The 20965-nt window shown below is 41.4% G+C and overlaps 1 protein-coding gene and 1 long non-coding RNA gene across 3 annotated transcripts in view; one reads left to right on the top strand and one right to left on the bottom strand.

Moving 5' to 3' along the window:
* Positions 1-20965, bottom strand: part of GRM7 (glutamate receptor, metabotropic 7) — a 758177-nt gene that overhangs the window by 49527 nt on the left and 687685 nt on the right. The window contains exon 9 of one of the 2 annotated variants that reach the window (XM_006758209.1): positions 6119-6365. In XM_006758209.1, coding sequence (XP_006758272.1) covers positions 6119-6365 — 247 coding nt within the window. Of the gene's footprint in view, positions 1-6118; positions 6390-20965 lie in introns of those variants that run through there. The other variant, XM_006758212.1, reaches the window with a different exon arrangement.
* LOC107182215 lies at positions 5443-20308 on the top strand. The gene is made up of 3 exons (XR_001512931.1): positions 5443-5453; positions 12181-12187; positions 20216-20308. It is a non-coding gene; the product is annotated as an uncharacterized LOC107182215 (long non-coding RNA).

Here is a 20965-nt window from a genome sequence, read left to right as displayed (position 1 = left end):
TTACTGGTGGTGTACAGTCTACAGGAAAAGTAAATATATAGGTATGTATAAAATAAATGCTCAAACAATACTCCTTCTCATTCTTTTGTTTTTTTCTTTTGAGGAAGAGGCTGCAATAGAGACCATAGACATCATGGCCACTCTTTCAGTGGGGTCAGTAGCCTTTGGTAGACCAGTTCACCACAATTCAGGTACCTCTGAACATGGGAGTACTGGTGCCTCTTGGTTTAAGGCAGTTTGGCTTGACTTGCTTGAGGTGGAGCAGTTGAGAGAACCAGCCCCCCCAAAATTTATCTGTCTGGTCAATTGTTTTCTTCCTGTCGCCATCCCTTTCCATCCCTTTTATCCGCAGCCTATTCCAGGCACGCTGACCAGCCTGCATGGCTAGTCCAGGAGATGAAGCCAAGAACACAGTGTTGAGAATGCTAGGGTTCTAACGAATGAGGAAGCAGCACATAAACAAAACAGAACCTTAACAAATTTACACAGCACAGGCACGTGTTCCAGGATTTTCTAGACATGGTTAGTTGTGTAGGCTTAGATGTGCATATCCATTTTACAGCAGGTGTTTTCTGTGTACATTTTTAAGTCAAATATCTCCTTGTATTGACAGTTCAACTATTTTATGTAATAATTACCTTCTTTGAGAATAGCACAAATTAGTTACATATATTCTGACCATACATACGAAAGTGTCAGTAAAGAAAAACAACATTGGAATACAAAGTGAGCCCTAGCTGGTTTGGCTCAGTGGATAGAGCATCTGCCTGTGGACGGAAGGGGTCTGGGTTTGATTCCAGTCAAGAACACATGCCAGGGTTGTGGGCTTGATCCCCAGTGGGGGCCATGCAGGAGGCAGCCGATCAATGATTCTCTCTCATCATTGATGTATTCTATCTCTCCCTCTCCAAAATCAATAAAAAATATATTTTTTAAAAAGAATACAGTTATATGTAATATACCTTCCTATAAATTTTCTATTTTAGGTGAAAATTCTTCTTCTTCTAAAATGTGCTTCAAAAATAAAACTAAATGTGCTTCATCATACAATATGCTCATCGGTTTAAACTAGTCTTGTACATGGTGTATATTCAAACCTATATCTCAGTGTCAAGTACTCAGTCATACACCCCCCATCCAGGAAGGGAGTGTCCACCTGCCTGACATCTCAAGTTACCACTGACCCCCCAGAGTAAGCTAACTCTGAACAGCCCAGGAGTTTCTCTGCCCGGCCTAGGGGTAATAGGATAGAAATGGATGCTAGGTTAGCACAAAGGTAGCTTAGGGCTCCTATCACTACCTTTATGAGGGGATTATCCGACCAGAGGGTAAGTTACATCTGGTCTGACCCCTCCAGGTGAGGAGGCAGCAGGTCTTACCCACTCATCTCAATGAACTCGCGCTGCCTCAGTTACTACTACCATCCAACTAGCCACGGGTCCTGGTGGCCAGCGATAAGCCAAGTCCCAAGCGCAATCAATTTGCCATGAACATACATCTGCCAGGTCAGCAATACAAAGGTGCCCGGCCACATGGCAAAGTCAGAATGCAGAAGCCAGCGCCAGAGCTTGAGGTGCCCTGATTCGTGGTCAGGGATGGGGAGAAGGCATCATGGCAGCCAGGTCTAAAGCTTTGCAGATTAGGTCAGGCTCTTCTGATCCTCTAGCAACAGAAATCTTGTTTGCATAAGTAAAAGTTCAGGAAGCCGCTGAGCTACACCCCTCTCCCCCCTGCTGTTCTGCAGTCAGTGTGGAAACCAGCCAGCATCCCAATATCTAATGCTCCCAGTGAGCAGATGCTCTCTGTGTATTCCATCCAGAGAGAAGTTTCTCTCTCAAACAGTGGCATGTTAACGGAAGAAGTGACCTGAGAGGAAAACGGAACCTCTTGGGGAAGAGGCAGGCTGTGCCAGGGCAGTTTTGATTTCTGCTCCCGGTGAGCCAGCAGGTTGGGTTTTATGTGGACACGTAGCTGCAGTGGCATTGGATGGGCAGAAGCGCACATGCACCAGGGGCGGCGGCAGGGATGGAGCAGAGCTGCTGGAAATGAAAACACTGAGGGTCGCAACACGTTGAGACTGTGTTCAGAACGACAATGAGAAAGGGGAGATTTCTGTTTCATTCTTCGCTTTGTTGCGCGTGCTGGAAACTGGACTTCTTCTCCGATTCCCTCCCTCAGAGAATCGTGTGCAGAATTCCCCCTTTGGAAAGACACATTCCTTCTCCAAGTGCCCGGCCTGTGCTTTTGTTTTCTCCTAACCAGACAGCTTAATTTCGGGAAGTATTTTCTTTGTCTCTGTTACCAGAGCTCAGAAACTTGAGATGACCAGAGCTGTGTTTGGCATTTAGTGAAATATAGTAATAACGTTCCCTCGCACCAGAATAGTCTAGTTGTCTTTTTCATGAATTGAATTTTTCACCCGCTCTTTCTTTTTTCTTCATGTGTACATTTCTGCATTGCTCAGGGCTGGGTGTCCAAGTGTAATTGTTCCCTGTGAAACCACTGTTTCCTTATCAGTGGTTCCTTCTGGATCATTTAAAATAACTATTTGTTTGCACTTTGGTCTCAGGTCAAATGTTTCATTTCTTTAAGTGAACTTTGCTTCAGATCATCATCACTGCGAAAACTTGGGGAGGTATTTCCAATCTGGGCTCAAACTGAGTGTCCTAGAATGAAATCTCAGCCTGTTGAGAGAATGTCTAGAGCTGTGTTGTCCGATATGGTAGCCATAGCCACAGATGGCTATTTAAATTTAAACTCTTTAAAATGGAGCAAAGTTAAACGTGTCTTTCCTCATTTTGCGGCCACATTTCAAGTACTGAAGAGCCACAGGTGGCTCGGACATTTCCACCACCACACACAGTTCTGTTGGGCAGATTTTATCTGGTTAATGTCTTGAAATTCCTCTTTGAGAGCTGGGCCTTCAGAAACCCCAATGTTTGGAGGTACATGAATTTCCTCCCATGGTTCAGCAAATATCTAGTCAAGTTCTTTATGGTGTTTAGGGAGTGTCTAGACCAGTGGTTCTCAACCTTCCTAATGCCGCGACCTTTTCATAGAGTTCCTCATGTTGTGGTGACCCCCAATCATAAAATTATTTTCGTTGCTACTTCATAACTATAATTTTGCTACTGTTATGAATTGTAATGTAAATATCTGATATGCAGGATGTATTTTCATTGTTACAAATTGAGCATAATTAAAGCATAGTGATTAATCACAAAAACAATATGTAATTATATATGTTTTCTGATGGTCTTAGGCGACCCCTGTGAAAGGGTCGTTCGACCCCTAAAGGGGTCGCGACCCACAGGCTGAGAACCGCTGGTCTAGACAGACAAGTCCAAAAGAACTAAATCAATTTTTCAAAATCTTTTGGACTGATTACGAGATAAAGGCTCTATTTGATTTATCTTTGTGTAGGCACCAAAACAACCATAATGACAAGAGTCAATAAAGCCTTTTCAAGGGAGAGGCACCCAATGTATTCCAAATGGAATACTTACTGTGACTGATACAGCTAATAAGATATTTGGGTTTTGAGTTAGTAGCATGTGGCCTCTACCCGGGCAGCCTTCTTTGAGCGCATGTTAATCCTGTCTTTATAGATAACACTTCAAGCAATAATACATTTCACAGCACATTTAACTACAGAGTCTGCCACAATATATCATTATATTCTTTATATGCAAGTATTACCAACTGTGGAAGCCAAAAGCATAAGTACTGTGCTGGAATTACAACATGCCACTCACCTCCCAAGAAACAGCAGCAAAGAGAAACAAGCATGGATTTGGGAGTCAGACCTGGGTTTCAGTCTCCCCTATGCTGCTAACTAGATGTGTGACTTTGGTTATGTCCCTTAATCTTGCTAAGCTTAGGTTTCTTCAGTAAATGAGAATCATAACCCCATTCCACAGTTATTGGGAGGAGAAAGATAGTCTATAAACGCCATTATGCACAATCCCCATTTCAAAGGACAGTTGATGTATTATTATTAGTAGTAGTAATATTAGTAGTGTTGTTAGTATTAGCATTATCATACCCCAAACAGCTTCAATAGGGATAGAATCTAATCATTAAAAGTTAACAGCAGTAGCGACGTTGTTTCAAGCTAATTATTTTTAAGTAGCATAGTACTGAATTAATTGTCCAAATTAAAAACTTCTAATTTTGTCATTTTTTTCAATACATTTAGAGTTTTGACTATATTTTCTGCTTACTGATTTTAGGCATATCTTGATGTGTGTGTTTGTGCGTGTGTGTGTGTGTGTACAGATATAAATGTAAATCTGTTATTGGGATGTCTCCAGGATAAGGGCCTTGTGAAATGCAAATTGACAAGGGGTTCTAGAATAAAACTCTATAGAGGTATAAATACGCAGCTATATTTATTAATACAAATATACATATAAATAGATGCATAGGTATGTTCATGGAAATATTCCTTTTCGTAAATTAGTTTTATCTACTTCCTGGTGCACAGTTAGCCTTTAACTGCACCAGCATATCTACATAATAACACACGCTGAAATGTACTTTCAGGCAAAGATTTTTGTCTTTCAGGAATGGAAGGAAATTAACACTTATTTGCTCAACTATTTTCCAGATGCATGATATTTCATGACAGTTATGACAGATATTAAGCTTTAAGAAAGCTCAGTGATTCTCAAAGTCACACAGCCAGTAAGTGAGTGGCTTGTATTTGAACCCAGGTCTGTCTCAGCACGAAGCCTCTTCCTACATCACATTGAATACCACTGCGATCCGCCATCCACTTCTCTCCACTAACCATTTGCCCTGGAAACCCAAGGTCAGAGCCTGTTCATTCTGCCCATTCTGGCTCTCCCTTCTCTCTGGGTGATGTGTCTCCTTCCTCTTCCATTGTCCCAGAACCTCTTCTATTGAAAAGTCAAAGGGAGGTCCACCATGTTGTTACTGAGCCTTTGCTATCTTCTCTATGAATTCTTAAAGTGTTGTACAGTAGTCACCCAGCCAACCATTTAGAAATGGAGATGTGTCAGATCATGGATCTCTCTACAGTGTTTGTCAGGATCACACTCCACTGCCTCCTGGCTTGTAAAGATCTCTCTCCTGCTGCAGACATAAAGGACTGCTTCATAGTATTTAAACTAGGAATTCTTTTTGCTTGGCAATAAGGCTTTGGCTACAACAAAATCAGCTCATAACTGAAAAATAGTATGTCCTGAGTGACTGAATTCACAACCTGAACCCCCGTCCATTTTAAAAACAGGAATTATCATGAACACTTGTTTCTACTTCATTCTATATGAAACTGATCAAAATATTTCTAGAAAACAAATTCTAGAAGTCTCCTTTTTAATTTGAAATTTACTATAACACCAATATTGTAAAATGAGCAATTGGGAATTCCATGCATTTAACCTCTGGATACTTTTTTTATGCCTACCTTGTTTAGGTTTATTTTCAGGGTTGAACAAAGGCTACCCAGAGGTTACAGATATGCCATGTGGCATATCAAATCTGACATTTAATCCTTGATCCCACTCGTGATACTTAGTTTCACTGAATGGAACTCTCCTGTGGTGATGTGGTAGATGTCTTTCCCACATGGGGATGCCATTTCCTTGTGGAGTCCGGGCCTATATGCCTGGATGAAAGTTTTCCAATGTTTGTATGTCTAGAAGGCTTGCTTAGTAAAGAATCATAGCTTTCTTCTCATTCATGTTCCAGTGGAAAGAAGTTATGATTCTAAAATTCTTAAACAGTCTAATTTCATTCTTACTGCTAGAGATCAATCTGGTGTTAAACATTTTCCTAAACAGGAAGTGTTCCCCTAACAGGAAAGGTGCAACAAAGGTGTTTGTTGGGAAGGGTTGGGACCAGAGGACAAGAAGCAAGGGGCAGGGAAGGTTTCCCACTTGTGAGTTGTGCCCCCAACAGGGTGAACAAAAGAAAAGGGTATTGAGAATAAGGCAGGACTCTTAGGAGAAAATGTTAGCATTCCTCAAGGCAACCCAAGTCACTAAGACAAGAATGGTTCCAGCGTTTCTTCTGAGAAAGGCAAGCACACACCACATTCCCGAGAGCTTCTGGATGCAGCACAGGCAGATGTAAGGAAGGAAGAGGTACTTACTGTTTGGATCTACGTTTTCACAGAGTTCTGTCTTTGCCTCACCGTTGGGTCTGTCACTGGGTTTGTGTGACAGCCGTGATGACATGGTGGCTGCTGTGACTACTGCCTTGAAGCTTCGCTTCCGTTTCTGGACATTGAGTTCAGGGTGGAAAATGATGATGTACACTTTCGGCATGTATAGCATCCCCAGCGCCACTGACGCACTTAGGTTCATGGAGATTGTAAGCGTGGTGGTTTGTATGTAGAGCTAGGAGACACAACACACAAGACACTATTACAAATAAAATGACCGCAGAGGGAGATTCAACACTTAACGTGATGTCAAGAATGACTATGGCTAGGAGAGATAGCATAACAATCTCTAAGGGTTTCTGATTAAAAAAATAAAAAAGCAAGAAAGGATGACTCTGAACATTTATTGGAGAGTTTATGCAGATTTTTATTTGAATTTTTATTGTTTGAATGTTTGGGAGAATCCATGTGTGTGCTTGCCCTGGAGAAGTCTCTACATAAGATTTCGGAGTAGATCCAGCATCAGATTTGAAGTACTTTTAATCAGAATGGCAATTGAATATGAAGATGGGCAGATCATGGAAATCTGTAAAACCTTGCGTAAGGGAATTGGTTTTTATTCCCCATACTTAGACAAAATGATTAACTCTACATGACCTTTTGATACACAGAGACTCTGGGGCCTTGTTTGAAAAGTCCTTATGTCAATATATATCAATTCATGCACTTTGGGTATATATAGTTTTTCAAAGGGGTTCACCTTCACCATGCCTACAAAGTAGTGACTGAGTTTCCCTAGAGAGTAAGCCCTTCTTGCTTAATTCTGATTTTAAAAATACCAAAGGCAGGGGACCAAGATCTAGTTATGTTTTCTGGTCCAGTGTCTTTACACTTACCAATTGCTAATAGGTTGCAAGATCTCCTTCTGACATTGTTATTTGTGGTTTGGATAGTGACCAGACCTGCACTTGTCTCCTTCTGCTTCCTTGGGAATTCGATCGAGCAACCACCCACTCACTGTTTGATGTGTTCAATTCTTGTCTGGCCTCCATTCAAAAAGATGAAGGTGGAAGGGTGTAGGAAATGGTCAGATCAGCGAGGGAAAACCTATAGATGACTTGGTCCAGTTGTGTTTATAAACTTCCCTGTCATGATCTAGAAGTGCCCCACAATACATTTAGGAATATTTGTATCTTACAAGACTTGTCAAAGCTAGATGAAATGTGAGGTGATGGATGTGTTAATTAGCTGGATTGTGGTAATTATTTTTCAATGGAGCTTAAGTCATCATGTTGCATACCTTAAATATCATGTTCTATAACCTAAATATATACATATTTAATTTGTCAATCATACCTCAATAGGCTAGATAAAAATAAACACCTTTAATTTGTCAATCATACCTCAATAGACTAGATATATATAAAAAGATAGGTAGGCAGATAAATCAATTAAAATCTTGTTTAAATAAAAGAGTGACTAGCTACCATAGTCTTCCATGTTAGTGGAAAGCCTAGTTCCTTGAGAACATATTGGTCATGATTTCCCACAACTTTGCCTTTGCATCGATCTGAGGATAAAATCCCCATATTTTTTAAAAAAAATATTTTTATTGATTTCAGAGAAGAAACGAGAGGAAGAGAGAGATAGAAACATCCATGATGACAGGGAATCATGGATCGATTGCCTCCTGCACGCCCCCTACTGGGGATGGAGCCAGCAACCCAAGTATGTGCCTTTGACAGGAATTGAACCCAGGACCCTTCAGGCCCCAGGCCAACACTCTATCCATTGAACCACACCAGCCAGGGCAAAACCCCATCTTTAATGGATTCTACAAGGCCACAAATCATCTGCCTCCTGTCTAATTTACTGACCAATTTTTCACCACTATCCCCACCTCCCTCTCCAGTGCATCATCTGAAGGGGCACTCCTTCAGGTCTTGAAGATGCTATGCTCACCCAACCACAAACCCTGCATACGTGCACACATGCAGTTTTATTTTATTCTTGTTTTCATCTGTTAGGAATGTTCCTCCTCTACTGCTTAGAGCATCCATCTAGGCAGGCCAGCTCCTTAACTCCCATGCCCTCAACAATCTGTTTTCTTTACATCATTGGTTCCCATTTGTACTTAATACTCCCACTACCCTGATCACTTGACCATCTGTCTCCCCAACTAGACTATAGCTCTAGGCCTGTGTCCATGGTGCAATTTATATCTGCAGTGCTGGCAAACAGTAGGCACTTAATAAATACTCAATGAATGAGCTCATGTGTTTGTATGATAAACACCTTTTCCTACCTATGACTGAGTGGTCAAACAGCCTTTCTCTAAATATACTGCAGAATTTCCATGTCACCTACTGGCTGCCTGGACCTTTCTGATCTTAAAATAGAACTTAGCAGATAGTAAGTACAGCCAGTCCTCAATGATGTCAATAGGTTCTGCGACTAAGCAAAATGAAATATAAGGAAACCAATTTTACCATAGTCTAATTGATATACACATGAGTTAAGTTCCTATGGCATCTCATCAATGTTATAACAAAACAACACTGAGTGAAATGCTATTATTTGAGGGCCTGCTGTACTATGAAAGTACTGTAAAATAAGTAGAAAGATTGGAAGGCTTCGGTCTACAGGGATCTCAGAGGTATTGATCCACAGGGATCCACCCCCATTAAGCCCCAGGAGGGAACTGTTTCTTTGCTATTAATTAGGAGGCTCACTGTTAAGCTCTGAGTGTTCAGCCAAGCGTCAACTTTAGTGCATTCCTTTAGCAAGTTGCAACACATTTATTTTTAGTCTCAGCTGATCTGATGCTTACTGCAAAATGCTTAACTCTATTTCATCTTGGGTACTTACTTCACATCCTTTTATTTAATCCTCCTTACTATTTCTTTAGAGATGTGAAGGCATTGGTGTCCATGGAGGAAAGTCTTCCCCACCGTGGTCAGTCCCCAGTGGCCTAGGCTTGTGGGAGGGATGCCAGGTGCCTTGTAATTTCTGTGTGTTTTGATAATTAAACCTTAATTTTATCATCAACCCAAATGTTCCAGACCCAGCTTCTACTGCTTGGTTGAATGTGGCTTTCCTAATGTTCATCATGCATAATCCAGTTTATGCAACTAGCGTGCAGTGAGGCAAGGGATTTGGAGTCCAGACAGCCAAGAGCTTTGCATAACATTCTTGAACAGTAGTTTTCCTAAAGTCCGATGCGTGGAATGCATGCAAATATTTTCTTTGTCTCTCAGTTTCCTTATTTATAAAATGAAGATAATAATAGTTCCTACTTTATGGGGGTTTTGAAGATACAATTAATATATGAAGAGTGGTTAGCAGAATGCCTCGGAAATAAGTACCCATGAAATGTCAGCTGCTAATATTTACTTCCTGGCTGATATTTATTTATTAGATTACTAGTAGCCCTGCGCACAAATCCATGCACGAGTAACTTGCTGCAGCTTGCCTCAGCTGGCCACCCTGCCCACTGCCACTGGTAGCTCTCCGCCACTCATAACTCGCCACCCTGCCCTCCTGTAGCTCTCCCCCACTCATAGCTTGCTGCCCTGCCCTCCTGTAGCTCTCCACTCGCTGCCCTGACATCCTGTAGCTCTCCGCTGCTTTTAGATCGGTCGTGACGTTATGGTGTCTTGGTTAATTTACATATTCCTCTATTATTATATTAGATGGGGGTGTAGGTCTCAAGATAAGGCTTCTTCTGTACCTACTTTTATATATTTTGAACTTTTTACATATGTCTTACTGATTAACTAGGTTGTAATGTCTAAAATACCACACCTATCCCTATGTTCATAGCAGCACAATTCACCATAGCTAAGATCTGGAAACAGCCTAAGTGCCCATCAGTAGATGAATGGATTAGAAAACTGTGGTACATCTACACGATGGAATACTATGCTGCTCTAAAAAGGAAGGAACTCTTACCATTTGCAACGGCATGGATGGAACTGGAGAGCATTATGCTAAGTGAAATAAGCTAGGGGACTGTCTTGGGCGGGGGGAAAAAATGGACACATATGTAATACCCTTTGTAATAAATAATAAAATTTAAAAAAAAAAAGTTAAAAAAAAAAAATAAAACACCACACCTATTCACACCTTGTCTGACTAAAATGTAGCAGCACATAGACTGTTAGAGTACATAGACAGGTGTGTACTTAATTCAGTGCCAGGCAGAGCCCACTTGAATTGGCTCCATGCATTTTCTCATCTTGGCCTAAAAGTTCATGGTCAGATATAATGTGAATTCATATGAGATCCCAGTGTTGCTTTGTAAGTAGGTGTCGTTGAGTTTTCCTTGTCTAATTCTCAATTTCAAAGATACTAAAGAATTTTAACACTTGTTAGATAGTGCTCATGAACAAATGTTGAAATTTGCCAATTCTTCTGGGTAAGTTTCACAATCAGTTTATACTTGAATATTATTTTGAGAGATTTCAAGTCATGCTGGTAATAGTTGTAATAATGTCAAGTTTTAAACTTTGCAAAATAGAGTATTCTCACTATTGTCCAAAGAATAAAATTTACAAGGCCTATAGATAAATATAAAACTAGAACTGTTAGGAAAAAAACCCAGTTTTAGATTTTTAGGTTCATCAAAATAGTCTCATAATTTCTAAGGATGTCCTTAATAAAAATTATGTACTATAAGAAATTAACCAACAATATATTTATATTAATGAATTAACATCATTAAATATATAAAATTAGCAAAATTCTGGGACTATTTGGTGGGGTCAAATCATTAATATAAGAGTTAACTAACTCATGACCACCTGCTGTCCATTCCCTCTTAGTTGTATTTTCAGACAGGCTATGTGAGACATACCATACTTTTCCACTATTTATGCATTCATCCACTTATCCATTCAGCATTTTTATTGAGATACGGCTAAGTGGCTGCATTGGCCCAGGCTTCAGGCACAGCATTGTGAAGATGGTAGGCATGATTTGCTTTGAAAATGCAAAGTCATCCTGACGAGAATGATGCATTAGTGAACAATCTGGATATAATGCAAAGTTCATGTTTGCAAATATGTGATTTCTTCCCCAAGGAACACAGTCAACTGCACCCAGCTGAACCAGGCTGTGTGGGAATATATGAAATGCACACACACACCCATGCCTCAAGCATCTGCCAGCTCCCCCCTTCGGCAATTTCACCATGAATCACAAGCAGCAATATGTTTGGCACCTGTTTCCATGAGCAAACATCAGGCTTTTTTTTAAAGGTAAAATGCCACATTTATTGTGATATTTATATATTTCTTAGTCATCTAACATATATAAAACCAGGCCACCATTTTTATTAGATTCCTATCCCTTTTAAAAATGTCACTGATGATGTTTTTGAGTATGTGTCCCTAACCCAATTTTTTCCCGTAATTTCTATGTTTATTGCACAATATTGCACAGCACGGTAATTTTTAAAAACACATTATGTCACCTTATAGCAGAACTGACTGAATAATGAACACAATGTCTGCCACAAAGTATGTGCTTATTAAATTCTGGTTGAGCAAAAACGTCTACACTTGAAGCAAGTAGCAGGTATGATAAATATCCGTGGCATTCAACACTGTTTTAAGAAAAGCTCTTAGTCTTTTGTTGTTAACTACTATTAGTGCGCCTCTGGCCCTCATTTCTAGGGTGGAGATAATAGTACCTGTAAGGTTGTTGTTAGCATCAAACGGGCTCACAGTTGTAAAATACATACAAAGGTACCCAGCATGTAGCAACCACTCAATCAGGGGTGTTAGTATCACTGGTTTATTTATTGGATATAACATAAAATCACTTTTTTTAAAGTGCAATCTTAATACATTTAAAAAGGATGATCTTCCTTATGGATTCCACCAAATGAAAGCCTGTTTTAGGGAACAAAATCTCATTAAGTAGGCTTCTATTTTGTTTGAAAGTATACTCAGCCATTATTGTATCTGTCATTGACTATCTCGTAAGAAGTGACTAAATATGTGTTCCCAAGTGACAGCTGAGAATTGGGACAAGAAGGCTTTATGCAGTTTTCAGGTGGGATGGGAGAAGTTTCATAATTTTCATGACATCCCACAGTCTGTGAAATAAAAATAAAAAATTGTCTGATGCAGTCAAAAGGGGAAGGGTGTATTATTACTTGACAAATGTTTGGAACAGTCACATGACTACATTGAAAGAAAAGTTTCTGGCAGTTAAGCCACCGCTTTCTATCCTTACCGCCAATACCTCCTGCTTCCTAATTAGAGTAACCATATTTCAGAAAAATAAATGCTGACACATGGCTGGGAATGTGACAGAATGTTCCAAATTAGGACTTTCTCAGTCATCCAGGGGTCAACATACTGAAGACTTTGCCTTAGTTCTGAAAGGATACATGATGATAAAAGGATTAGCATGATGATCGGGGGGAATACTGGTTGTTGCTGCTTTTGTTCCAGGAGAGGGAGACTTGCATCTTCTAGAACAGCGGTTCTCAACCTGTGGGTTGTGATCCCTTTGGGGGTCGAATGACCCTTTCACAGGGGTCGCCTAAGACCATTGGAAAACACATATATAATTACATATTGTTTTTGTGATTAATCACTATGCTTTAGTTATGTTCAATTTGTAACAATGAAATTGGTGGTCACCACAACGTGAGGAACTGTATTAAAGGGTCGCGGCATTAGGAAGGTTGAGAACCACTGTTCTAGAAGGATAGTGTAATGAAAAGAACAAGATCTTTGTTTTCAGAACTGATTTCAAATGTTGGCCTTGGATAGTGGGTGAGTGACTTTGGGAAGCCACTTCAAGTGACAGACTGAAAATCCAAACCCTAGCAATTTGTTACAAGAGTGTCTGATATAAAACCCCACCTCATTTCACCACTACCACTGAGACATTCTGTTCTGAAAATTAAAGGAAATAGTGTGTGAAAAGTAGTTGGCTCAGTGCCTAGTACACGTGGGTGCTCAGGAAATACAAGGGTCTTTACTAGAGTAGAAGGTCCCAGCGTCTGCTTAGCCCTTCTATCTGTGAGTGAGCGATGTATAATTAAATATATAGATGACATACATAAAGAGATACATCAGGTATGCTGGGACACACTCTTGGACAGATACCTGGTATAACATTGTAGATAATGGAGGAAACTAGATGATCCTTGCACAAGACCTAGTTATACTGTGTTTTTTCTCATTTAGTATCTCCAGGCAGACATGATATTAAGTCTGCTGACAATTACATTATTTACTTGGACGAACGTAAGACAAGTGCGCCAGGTGAATGCAAATCAGTTCTGGAACAGGAGACAAGTGATTATGTCATGTTTGGAATCACCTACATCTCAGTTCTTTGCTCTCTGGACCGGAAGCCTGCGGCTGTGTCTATTCCTACATAGCAAAATCAGAGATGCTGTGATTCCAATGGGCCACATCCTCGGGGAGCTGACTGTTCCACTCCCCATGCCAGCCACCCTCATGCACTGCAGGCCATTTTGATAGACAGTTGTAGGCAAATCACTTCTCATTGTTCTGGACACAAGCAGGCCCGGCCTACACACACTATGAATTTCTTTCCTCCACCAGCCGTCTGACCTTTCAATTTTGATTTCATGTGTCGCCCCCTCCAACTGCAAGGCAGGAATTTTATTCTGTTACATAGCTAATACTGGCACTATTTGCTCCGATGTGTTGTGTAAAAGGTTATTTACTATTCCTTCTGGTTGGAGAGCCTCGGGGATGTTAGGTCTCTGCCTTTAGTGATTTAACACACAAAGGCAAAGCATTTCCCCCACAGTCAGCCTAGAGACACACTTCTGCCAGATCCCATTGGCCACCTTGGAGTCCTTGGCCACATTCATCAAGACTGAACATAACAGCCTTTTTGCGGGAGGCAATTTCAGATTCTGTCTTATAATGTGAAAATGCTGGCTTGCTCCTCGCTGGGGACTATACCAGGTAATATGCAATGATGGTCTGTATTACTTTGCAAGTAAACCAGTGGGTTAAAAAAAAAAAGTCTGAACTGATTCTGTTTCTAAACTTGTCATTTGAAATAGCCCATTGGTATAAGAGCAAGGCTGTCTAGTTTTGCCAACTTTTAAAGACATCTTTGTAGTTGCAGTAAATATAAAAAGACAATAATCAAATGAAAATATCAATGTCAAAATAATAGCTAAAAAAAAAGAGACAGTTTTTGCATTTTCTGGGCACATTTATTGTGTTTTCATTTGGACTTTCGTTCATTAAAATTGGACCCACGAGCGTCATTGAGGAGAAGACAATGTCAGACCTACAAAAAGAAAGCGTGTTCTTAGCTCAGCTTTCAGCGCCATTGGCAATGGCTTTCTGATGAACTTGACAGGGTTTGGTCATCATAAGCATCCAGCTTCCTCTGACTGCCGTGGCTATTATTTTTCCTGACTTGCTCTGTTCCTTTGGTCTGTGTCTTTCCCGTCTGGCGGGGGAGCAGTGGCAGCTCCCGCCTGTGCTTTGGGTTCCCCCTTTCCTCTATTGTCTTTGCTCCCTCCTCTTCTACGAACACTAGTATGTCGGTATGTGCTGGGAGGGAGGCGCCCCCCCCCCCAACCTTTGCCTTGCCTGCATAAGGTGCCGAGATACCCATGAGTCACTGTGCTAAGTGGTGCTCCTGGCTGAAGGGCAAACCACATTAATAGCTGGAAACCAGGCCATGCATTGCCACCCAGTGATACTAGTAACTGTGCACTGATCCCCATTAAGACCCCCAGATGTGTAAGGGTTTATGTCCAAAAGGAGCAAATAACTGCAATGAGATTCCCCAGAAAAGTAGAGATAAATGTTTGTCCAGCCTGTGACCCTAAATGGCACAATGAGGGCTCTGAGACGGGGCCAGGAAATAACTCTCCCAGCAAGAGAGAGAAAAAGTGACTCAGGTTTTACCTCCATTATAAGATTTATTTTCCTTTCATTTTTGTTTCCAAGCTCTATAAAGACCCATTTCCTCCCCACTCACTCTCAAGGGCCTGCAGTCTGGCTTCCGTTTTACCTCCTGAGTCTGCCCTGGAAGCCTTCCTAGACTCTCTGTCAGACCTGAGAGGTATTGCCCCGGTCTCATTTGTCCCTAGAACTCAATGCTGAGGACTAATGTACTGGAGGTTCCAGCTTTCCTGCTATTAGGTCAACTGCTCATCACACTTTCGATGGAGATAAAATGCTTAACATGGTCAAGGCACTCTTCAGTGCCGCCCTTCTGCCTTCCCGTGTCTTCTCTGAGTCTTTCAAATGCACAGTATTCTGCCCATCCTCAAGGCTTTCGCACATCCGCTCTCTCTGCCTTAGATGCTGTTCTCCCGCACCTGTGGCTGGCTCTCTCCTACCTGGCAGTCTCACTTCCTCCAGGAGGGCTTGCTTCTCTGACCTTCAAGTGCCTATGATGTCCTTACTCTCTTGCTTGCTTATAGAACACATTATCTCCCTTCATTACATTCATCACAGTTTGTAATTATTCATTCATTTTAGTGCTAATTTAACAGTGTCCCTTCACGAGACTGTCCCCAGAGGGCATGGAGCATACTTTCCACTTACTGGCCATCGCTCCTGGCGCTCAGGAAGTCCTCAGTTCACAGCAGCTGCACAGGGAACGAGTGCAATCTAGCAAGGAGACACTGCGAAGCCAGGAGCGGGGGAGGGGGATGTGGCAGGTGCGCTAGGATTGCTGTCAGTTCCGGACTGGATGCAGGCCCTGCTGCTGGCTGACAACTGGGGGATCTTGTGCGCCTCACTTATCCTTTTGAAGCCTGGATGTTGATACTTAAGGAAATGTCCTGAGAAATGGCACAGAGCACTGGGCAGGAAGAGATGGCCTGCAAGTGGGCCATCCTTCTTAAAATCTAACGCCCTGGTCAGAATGCTGTGTGGATAACATTCGTGTCTGTGTAGCACCTGACAGTGTAGCCGTGTGCTTTGGCTCTGAACAATAATCATTTCCATTTTTCCAGTACTATTGCCTCGAGCCATTTCATTGGCTTCCCTCCATCCTCCAGCCCTGTGGCAGGACACGCCTCCAGAGCAGCCATGGCGGAGATAATAAACAGAGGAGACGAAACACAAAGATAGATGACCCCATTCTGGTAAAGACCAGAATATTTTGTAGAAATCAGCACACTGGACTCTTCCCTGTCCCTTGAATGTGCCATGTTCTCTCCTGTCACAGGGCCTTTGCATATGATCTTCCCTTTCCCTGGAACGTTCCTCCACCCCTTCTACCTTTCTGACCAAAACTAGCTAATACCATCCAGTTAATGAGCACTCCAAGCACTCATAATAATTAGTATTTAAATGTGTGTGTGTGTGTGTGTGTGTGTGTGTGTGTGTGTGTGTGATTTGTATCTATTTCTCTCACCAGGAAGCATGTGTGGGTTTTTTTAATGGTATGTTTTATTTATTTTTTTGTAATTGAAAAAAAATTAATGTTTGATATTTGATACATTTTTTTTCTTTATTAAGGTATTCCATATGTGTCCTTCCTCCGCCACCCCCCCCTCACCCCCTTCCACACACACACTCATGCCCTCACCCCGATGGTGGCTGTGTCCATTGGTTAGGCTTATAAGCATGTGTGTTTAGCTCACTGTTGTATCCCCAGAGCCTAGCATTGTGGGTGGAAAATACAAGGGACTTAACTGGTACTTTAAGGAAGGAAGTCTTAGGCCCACGGAGATTCCGTTAGGAATCTTTCGTTCCACCGCTGCCATTGTCTCAGAGAATAAATTAGAAGGGTACCTGAGTGAAGGAGTGGGATGTTCCTGTGAACTGGCCCAAGGGAGGGATACACTGTGTTGTCCTGGGGTTTGCCACCTGCATTTTCTAACCTCTCTTTCTTGTACTCATTAAACATAAAGCATAACTATCAGTAATGAGTCCTTCAGAGCCTGAAGCAACAATAAAAATCAACAGCCCTGTCCCCTTTGGAGAAAAGGAAGCTTTTCTTTCAAAACCCTTGGGCCAACACCCAGGTCAGCACCTAATTGTCTCCTCTATGGGAACAAATGAAATGGTTGCCATGACAACTCAGTGAAGAGTTCAGGGTGTTTAAATTTTTTTTTGTTTTTACAGAAAGCTGCTGACTTTGACTTAACTGAGATCTTAGATGCATTCTATTTTGCAATTCTGAGCCCTTTAGGAGTTTCTCTGAATCATCAATAAATATCACTTTTAAAAAATTCACCTTCTTTAGAAAGCGTGATGGCTCAGTCTAGGATAATGATAATGAAGAGGGCAGCAGGGGACAGATGAGAGAGCTATTAGGAGGTGGAGATGACAAGTGGCTGGAGTGGATGCGAGGAGTCAGGGTAAGAGAGGAACCACTGCTATCATTCTGGGCATTCCACCTCCTCTCATGCAATGCCAGGATGTCAATCCTAAACCACAGCAACATAGTACAAACCCCTGAGTGGGTCTGAGCTCTCCTAAAAAAATGTTTCCACCCCGCCTCCAGCAAGGGTGGTCTGGCTATAGATCTTTGCAGGCAAAATGAATTGATATGAGCACAGCTGACTCCTGGGCCCCCTTCTAGAGTGCTGGGCCCAGAAATGTATATCAGCTGCCCTTCCCCTCCCCTCAAGTAGCCTGATCTAGCCTCAGCTACTCGGAGCCAGTTCTTCACCATCAATTCCTTTTATTGCTAAGATGTTCTCTCTTCAGGCCTCAACCCTGCATTTATTCCTATTTGGAATTCCTACCCTGCCCTTCTTTTTAAAAAAAATCCACTTTTTAAAAAAGGATGAAAGAGATCCATAAACTGGTTAACTAATGGGCATCTGAGTAAACTGCTGTCTCTTTACACCCAGAAAACACTTGGCTCATGTGTACTATAGAGTCTGTATAATTTAAGAAAAAATATTCTTAGATAAAAGTATCATTCCATCAGACTCTTGTAATAAAGCCACATCAAACTTTGATATAATTCTAAGAAAAGCAGATGAATGAGTCTTAAAACATAATCTTAAAAGCACATTCTCTATTCAGTTTTGGCTTATGGGATCGCCAGGCATTTCTTATGGGAACACACATAAAACTGAAATGTCTACTCGGTGATGTCCACAGAGATGTCAGGCCCACAGAGCGGAGAACCCTATAGAAGGAGGTGTTTCTGAGTAGCAGCTTCTCCCTGATGCTGGTGACGTCAGCAGCCACCGCTCTCAGCCAGTGGTCCTCTGGGAATTCCTTGGCTGAGGAGTCTCATACTGCCCAAGGTTCCACCCCCTCCCCTCGGGAAGCCCCCAAAGAATGCCTGGGAGATGCTGGGGTAGGAGGCTCAGCCCTTTGCCCCAGCTGTAAATCAAATTGCATTTTCTAGAGTTTATATGAATAGGGGCATATAATATGCACTTTTCTGTGTTCTTTTTTTTCAATGTAATTATTTTGAGATTCACCCACATTGTTGAATTTATTTGTGGCTGAGTAGTATTCTCTTGCATGGTTTTACCACATTTATTTAACCATTCATCTGCCAATGGACACTTAGGTTGTATCCAGTTTGGGTTGTTATAAATGTCATATACAAGGCTTTCTATGTACATATTTTTCATTTTGTTTTGGGTAAACACATAGAAGAGAAATGGCTGGACCATATAGTAGGTACATGATTAAAGTTTAAGAAACTACCAAAGAAATATGGGAATATCATTTTATGTGCTTTTCAGCAGTGTCTGAGAGAGAGTTCCAGTTCCTCTAAAGCAGTGGTTCTCAACCTTCCTAATGCCGCGGCCCTTTAATACAGTTCCTCATGTTGTAGTGACCCCCAATTTCATTGTTACAAATAGAACATAATTAAAGCATTGTGATTAATCACAAAAAACAACATGTAATTATATATATGTTTTCCGATGGTCTTAGGTGACCCCTATGAAAGGATCGTTCGACCCGCAAAGGGGTCACGACCCCCAGGTTGAGAACCGCTGATTTAAAGCCTCTCCAACACTTGGCATGGTCAGACTTTTGCATGTTAGCCACTCTAAGGTGTGTGCAGGAAAATCTCATTCTCATTCTAATTTACAATTTACTAAGAAGCCTAGGTAATTCAGCAGATTCCACTGGGTAATTTGCCACTTGTATGCCTTTGGTGATGTGTCAGTTCAAATCTTTTTTTCCCATTTTTTTTTTTATTGGCTTTTCCCTTAATGCTAAGATGTGAGAGTTTGGGATTCTAGACATAGGATCTTTATCAGATATATGCTTTGCAAAGTTCTTTTTTGTCCCTAGTCTGTGGCTTATCAACTCATTCTCTTAATTTTGTCCTTTGAAGAGTGGAAGTTTTTAATTTTGGTAAAGTCCAATTTTTCAATTTGCTCTTTTATAGATGGTACACTTTTTTGTGATATCTAAGAAGTTTTTGCCTAATTGAAGGCCACAAAAAATTTTCTCCTATCTATTCTAGATGTTTATGGTTTTGGGTTTTATGTTTGGATCTATAACCCATTTGCATTAATTTTTATATATGGTACTAGGTACCGATCTAAGTTCATTTTTGGATATAAATGTCATTCTAGCACAATTTGTTAAAAATGTGTACTTTATCCACTACCATACCTTTGTGCTTTTGTAAGAAATCAGTTTTTCATGCATGTGTGGGTTTATTTATGGACTCTCTTCAGTTCCATCAACCTATTTGTCTTTCTTTACAACAGTGTCATGCTGTAGCTTTATAATAATTCTTAAATTCAGACAGTGTTACACCTTCAACTGTATTCTTTTTCAGAGTTGTTTTAGCTGTCTAGGTTCTTTGCATTTCCATATTAATTTTAGAATCCACTTTTCAATTTTTATAAGGAGCCTTATGGGGGTTTGCTTGTCATTGGACGGAATTTATAGGATAATCTGGGGAGACTTGCCATCTTAACAACATTGAGCCTTCTACCCATCAACAATGTATAACTCTTCATTTATTAAGTCTACTTTAATGTCTCTGAGCAAAATTTTGTAGTTTTCAATAAATAGCTCTGTTATATTTCATTGTTTTTCCAAACATTGAATTTTCCTTTTATTTTTTTTTAAATTCCATTTTTCAATCATAGTTTACATCCAATACTATTTTGTATAGCATAGCGGTAAGACAATCACATACTTGACAAAGTGTGCCCCCTAATATTTCCAGTACCCACCTGGCACCATACATAGTTCTTACAATATTATTGACTATTAGAGGCCCGGTGCACAAATTCGTGCATGGGTGGAGTCCCTCTGGGTGGCCTGCTGGGATCTGGCTGGAACCCGCAGTCCAATGCCACCTGAAGCTCCGATCTGCCACTCCCGCTCATCCCAGCCCCACTGTGCCTGCCGCAGGCTCATGCCCAATCAGTCCTGATCAGAAGAGGCTCACCAGCCATGAGCCCTGCATCTGGTGCCCTCCCAAGAGGAGTGGTCTGTGGGATGGGGCTGAAACCAGCTCTCCGACATCCCCTGAGGGGTCCTTGGTTGTGAGAGGGTGCAGGCCAGGCTGAGGGACCTCACTGTGCACAATCGGGCCAGGGAGGGACCGCGAGAGGGCTCCAGGGCGTGTCCGGCTCATCTTGCTCAGTCCTAATCAGCTGGACCCCAGCAGCAAGCTAACCTACTAGTTGGAGCATCTGTCCCCTGGTGGTCAGTGCACATCATAGCGAGTGGTTGAGTAGCCTTAGCATGTCATTAGCATATTACCCTTTGATTGGTTGTTCCGTTGTTCTGTCATTTGGTCTATTTGCATATCACCTTTTTATTATATAGGATAATCCCTGTGCTGTACTTTACATCTCCGTGACTATTCTGTGAGTACCAATTAGTGCTTTTTAATTCCTTCAGCTTTTTCACTCAA

This window comes from Myotis davidii, unplaced genomic scaffold (genome assembly GCF_000327345.1).
Source record: "Myotis davidii unplaced genomic scaffold, ASM32734v1 scaffold73, whole genome shotgun sequence".
NCBI classification, from domain to species: Eukaryota; Metazoa; Chordata; class Mammalia; order Chiroptera; family Vespertilionidae; genus Myotis; species Myotis davidii.
Note: the sequence above shows the minus strand (reverse complement) of the source record. Positions and strands in the feature narration are given on the sequence as shown.